The sequence below is a fragment of the Amaranthus tricolor genome, chromosome 9 (genome assembly GCF_026212465.1).
Source record: "Amaranthus tricolor cultivar Red isolate AtriRed21 chromosome 9, ASM2621246v1, whole genome shotgun sequence".
Classification (NCBI taxonomy): domain Eukaryota; kingdom Viridiplantae; phylum Streptophyta; class Magnoliopsida; order Caryophyllales; family Amaranthaceae; genus Amaranthus; species Amaranthus tricolor.
The window spans coordinates 27,514,039-27,520,032 of NC_080055.1; the positions used below are offsets into that span (position 1 = coordinate 27,514,039).

Sequence of the window (5,994 nt, forward strand, 5' to 3'; positions counted from 1 at the left end):
TTTAAACTATATATTAGATCAGTTAATATTAAACTATCTCACGATGAAAACGTAAATAAAAAACTGTTATTTTCTAGTATTTTAACCAAATATTAAATCAATCAATATTAAACATTCTCAAGATGAGACATATTAATAAAGAATTTCCGTACATCATATGGTACATATTATATTGTTGAAAAAGAAATGTTGTGGACCTTAATAGGATGATTAGTAAGTTTATCGTAGAACTTTAGGCAGGGACAATTTTTAGTGATAGAAAATTCAGTAAAGATATGGCAATCTTAAATTTTTTCAGCAGGTCTCCTAAGAGACCATCTCCTTGAGAGACGTATTTTAAACCCTTACTCATACTATAATGCTAGCACACTTCTTGCAAACATTAAGCAATTAAACTTGTTTTTCCCTTCAAACAACCTAACATTGTCCAAGTAAAACAGTCAGCAAGATCAAGCCAAAATAACAGCCGAATTACACAAGTCATTGTTTCCATCATCCTAAACCGTCTCGAAATGACCTCCCCTCAATCCACAACCTTAACGTATGCAACGAGGGAGGCACAGTTAAATGTTAGCTAGCACTACAAATAACACCCACATTATCATTTGTGTTGACCATACGGCTCAAAACTAGCAACACTATTAGCTGATCCACCACCAGTAGCAGCGACAGCAGACGGTTGGGAATGTGCATTTGTATCGGATCCAGCGACTGCAGTCGCTTCTTTCAAGTACCCATTAACAGAAGAAGGGCCACCATAATAGCCTGGGTGATGAGTAGGGGGAGGTCCAATGTGAAAGACAGGTCCAAATGCAGCGTACTGATCCATGGCAGCACGGCTGAGTTTGAGGAGTGGCTCACAAGTGCGGATGGAACCACGCTCCCCTTCGAGTTCCCTGTATCGATGCAAGTAAAGTGTGAGGGGTTCGATGTAGTCATCGAATCCCAACTTGCTCATCGCCCAAAGAACATCTTCAGCAGTTATGGTCTTACGTTGTTCCCTTTGGCACCTCTCATTGGCTTCACCTGTTATGAAGCTGATGTACTCGGATACACACTCCTGCAGATTCACTAATGTTAATCAACTGCCCTTCAGTCTTAATCAATCACACAAACGATACCGTCTTAACATAACCAAAAACTTAATCTGATGGTTGAAACGCAGGATATGTTATATACTGTAATACGCCCCCTTACACGGAAATCATTTTGGCTAGAAGTGGATGAAATACATGTCATCTTGATATCTTACGCAAAATATTTCATCTTAAATAAGGGGTGATTGAGATTTGAACACGTGATTTCTTGTCATGTTCCCACATTAGTTCTGATAACATATCAAAGAACCAACTTAACCAAAAGCTTAAGCTGATGGTTGAACTCTAGAATATGTTATATATATTGTTGACACTTAATGTCTTAAAAGTGATCATATATAACTTTAAAATGATCATATATAGTTTTAAAGTGATTATTTTTTATATTCTTAGATTGATCACGATCTTAAAGCGATCAATTAGAAAAATAGGTTAATTATATAGGCCGGTAGGCTGATTCAAGTGTAATGATCGGTACCTGGATAGTTTCCTTAGCATCATCGGAGATTTTGGCATGAGGAGGAAGAATCTTGCGCATGATCCTAATGACGTTGGCGATGGGCATGAAGCGGTCTTGTTCGCGTACAGTGCACTCATTGTTATCTTGATCAGTTGATGTTGAGTGATTGTTATTTCCATTGCCGAACCCATTGTTGTTGTTATTGTTATTGTTGTAGGGATGATGGTTATTTGTATGGTTGTTCATGTCATGTGATACTCCTTTCCCATTGCTAGTTGGGCGTATGTGATTCATCTCAGCCGGTAAAACCTCCGATGTCAATCTCATTTCTTATGTAAATGGTAAAGACAAATATGTAGGTTGTATTAGCTAGTATACTTAAATGAGTTGCTTAGAAATGGATACATTAAACTCTATGCCAATTTACATGTATGCAGTTGCGATTTAGGTTGCCCCGAATCGGGTAAAAACACGAATACCAGGCAACCTAAATAAGAAGGAGAAAAGATAATCCACGTATAAACCCAATGGATGTTCACTACAAAAATTAATTGATTGTTGTTAGGTAGGTCAACCCCTCTTGTATGAGACCGTCTCACCGTGAGACGAGTCCATACAAAAGGTCTATTATACTAACAGTTATTATTATTGGGCTATTTCATCCAAATATGGAGCATGTTTCACGGTGAAACCGTCTCATACAAGATTGTGTAGATTGTGACAATTAGTCACAAAATCACCATATGGGCCCATTCGTGTGAACACACCCAAAAGCCACCCATGGGCTTGGGCCCACAAACCCACAAGCAATAAATGTTGACTAATCGGTACACACTTGATGGGTTCACTATTTCCCAAAACCATATGATAATAGGACGATTAACCACGTACCAAGTATTATATATAGTCTATAACTCATAATTTTAGTGACGTGAAATTTTCCTTTTTTAACACTTGCAGCAGAAATTACTCCATAAATTTATAAAATGACATATCTTATTCTTTTTTTCCGAAGTGAAACAATTCACATGTAGGTAATAATAAACACTCTAACAAATGTATATTGTCTGATGTAGGCGAACCCCTAGTGACCAACAAATCCAATTTCCCACTTCCTTGAACCTAAGCCCTTCTAACCTTAATAAGACAAAGGAACATGGCTATGCCTTACTAGCTTACTCTTAATCAGTGTAACACATTTCATTTTTTAAATTTGCAATAGAAATTAATTTGTAAGGAAATTAATGAATTATGTGATTGTGCTCTTTACGAAAAGAGTAAATTAGAAAAAGCCAATGTGAAGCTACCTACATCATTATTCATAGGTTATATGAATTTGACCAAATATAGAAATTTCTATTGAGAAGTGCCTTGAATTGATAGTCGACAAAATCACTGTACATTGATAGGCGTCGGATTCAGTAACATGAATAGTGCATTTTATGACGAACGTGGCGATTTCTAAAAATAAATCTTCTATCTCTTTGAAATTCCTATAGATAATGTCTATTCCCTCCGTGTCCTAACGTTCTTCCCGTTTAAAATATTCTATTTTGAAGAGAGAAAATTAATTAAAATTTTTAAAACATATATAGATGATAAAATATATCAATGTAAGATCTAATTAGATTCGTCTTAATGTACATTTTTTTATTACATATTTTTTGTACTTATTTATTATGCGTATTTGGAGATATTAAAAATTACAATTTACTTTGAAAACTATACAAAAAGTAAATAGAAAGACCATTTAGAGACACATTTTTTAATATTAAAGGAGAAATCCATAGACAAAAGAAAAAAATAATTTTTTGTACGAAAACCTTAAAGCAATAGAGCGTTATGCGCTATCCATTTATGCATGATTATTGTTAAACACAATTTACAAAAGTCAATAAATTTCAAAAGACTTTATAAAGCTAGCATAAGACTATAATACCCCTTTAACTTAGCTACTTATCACAAAAAAAAACTAGTGTATCCATTTAAGCAAGAATGCAGTTAGATTGAAGAATAAAAAGTGCAGTATTATCAGTAAAACAAATTAAAATGTAAAATGTAAAGTAATATAAATTGAAAGGAAAAACATAATTAAAAAAGAAAGTCCTTAGGTTATAAAAATAAAATTGCATGATAGACACGTGTGAGAGAAAAATAAAAGAGAAGGTAAACAGTGCATGGAAGCCAGATGGGATTTAAAAGAGGGTTTTCAGTTAAATTTAGATAACAAACCATTGGGTTTTGGCTCAATTCCCTGGACCCTTTAATTTCCTCTCCTTTTCCCACATGTTGCATGCAATGTAATTGGCTCTATTCTGTCGTTTAGTCTTTCCCCATAAGTTTTGATTTAATTTTATTATTTTATCATTAATTCTTTCCTAAGAATTTAAAATAATACTAGATTCTTTTGAAAACCAAAAATTTTTTATAATAAATATAATTTACATACTTTTATGTACAGCCCTAAGAGCTATAAACATTATTACCCTAATTATAAACTCTAAACTAAACCGATAAGGATGATAGAAAGATATAACTGAAAAATTTTAAATGAGAGTAAAAAAGACTAAAGTTGATCCAAAACGCATAAATAATTTTAACTTACATGATGAAATGGTAGAAAATGAAAATGAATAAATAAATAAAAAAATATATATTATGTAGACAATCACCGGAAATAATCTATTAGTTCATGTAGGTCACTCGATCTTTGAATCAAAGCCTTAGCATTGTTGTATTGAATTACTCTCTTTTGGTTCTAGATGAGTTTTAGCATTGTTGTATTACTTAAATTTTTTATAGATTATGGAGGGTTTTAGATGAGTTTATGTTAAAGGTCAAGATATAGGTTCTTTTCTATTAAACTAATTAACTTATTAGTGCCAAATCAATTATATATAATTTATAAATTTACAATAAAATGTTAAACAAGGCAAAAAATACTACTCCCTTCCGTTACTTTTCTTTTTGTTTGTCCACTTTAAGTTTTAGAAATTTAAATTTCATTTTTAAGTATATATTCACGACAAAATATATTTATGTGGGATCTTGTTAATATGAGATATCGAGGCTTAACAGAGGTAGTAGTTGAATGAAAATGTTGCAATTTCAATGTAATATAAACATAGGGATTAAGTGTTTATCAATGCAGTATGAAATCAAATTAAATGTAAGTTAAAGTGAAGTAAAATTAAATGTTTCATAGAAGCATTGCTAATAGAAATTTCTCTAACAATTCATTGCTAGTAAATAACATATAATATATAATTGTATTTTGATTGTTATGTACAACTAAATCATTATAATAATGCACATATACATATATAATATATAATTGTCTTTTGATTGTTATGTACAACTAAATCATTATAATAATGCACATATACATATATAATATATAATTGTCTTTTGATTGTTATGTACAACTAAATCATTATAATAATGCATATATATATATATATATATATATATATATATATATATATATATATATATATATATATATATATATATATATATATATATATATATATATATATATATATATATATATATCACAAAGAGTGTTAGGGAGAGCGTCCTAGGCATCTAGTTGAATATAAATCGGAGTTGTTGAAATGTATGATATATATGAAACAAATTAAAGAGAAGGAATAATACTAAGAATGCAGTAAACTATATTGATTGAGAGAATACTAATAACATCATCATTATATCTAATATATACTTAATATATACTGCTTGAATGACGACAGATCATATACACATCAAAAGATAAGAAAATTGCGACTAGTAAGACTTTTGACTTAGTAGTAACAACATCATTAATTAATTTCCATTGACAAAAATAATAAGTTAAGAATGGATTAAACTAGTGATTTAGAGAATATAATAACATATATCATCATAACCAATAACCAATATATCACGCTCGAAAGACGACAAATCATACACGTAATCAGGAAATAACAAAATTGCAATCAGTAAGACTTTGAACTAAGTAGTAACAACATAATCAATTAATTTTGATTGACAAAAATAATTAGTTAAGAAAAAAAAAAGTAAAAGAGTTTGCATGCAAGGTTATGAGTTCCATTAATGTACGCAACCTTAAACAATCAGATTGTTTTCGATAGAGTCTCGGTAGCAAAAAAGAAAAGATAAATGAAAGAGTATATAAAAAGAATAAATACCAGAAGAGGAGGACTTAGAAAGAGGATGTTGCTTGCGGTAACCATGGAACCCTCCACGATGATGGTGATGATCCATTTATGTTTGATGTTTTTGTGTGTGTGTGTCTGTGTTTGGAATTGCTACAAATATATAATACTGAGAGTTGAGAGTTGAGAGTTGAGAGTGAGAGTGAGAAAGAGAAAGATCCTTGTTTTGATACTTGAATAGTTGGCAAGATATGAGTTGGCATTTGAAGAGGAAAAA

The 5,994-nt window shown here is 31.2% G+C and overlaps 1 protein-coding gene across 1 annotated transcript; it reads right to left on the bottom strand.

Moving 5' to 3' along the window:
* Positions 1-402: 402 nt before the first annotated feature.
* On the bottom strand, positions 403-5,854 carry LOC130824101 (nuclear transcription factor Y subunit B-6). The gene is made up of 3 exons (XM_057688989.1): positions 5,751-5,854; positions 1,576-1,886; positions 403-1,060 (listed from the first exon to the last, which is right to left on the bottom strand). The coding sequence occupies exons 1-3, from the start codon at positions 5,824-5,826 to the stop codon at positions 602-604; spliced, it is 846 nt and encodes a 281-aa protein (XP_057544972.1). The 5' UTR covers positions 5,827-5,854; the 3' UTR covers positions 403-601.
* Positions 5,855-5,994: the final 140 nt, after the last annotated feature.

Excerpts from the sequence above, each read along its gene's own strand:
- LOC130824101 (XM_057688989.1), bottom strand. The coding sequence starts at position 5,826 with ATGGATCATCACCATCATCGTGGAGGGTTCCATGGTTACCGCAAGCAA. Across the intron at positions 1,887-5,750 it reads TTCTAAGTCCTCCTCTTCTG|AAATGAGATTGACATCGGAG; the intron begins GTATTTATTCTT and ends CATTTACATAAG. Across the intron at positions 1,061-1,575 it reads ATGCTAAGGAAACTATCCAG|GAGTGTGTATCCGAGTACAT; the intron begins GTACCGATCATT and ends GTGAATCTGCAG.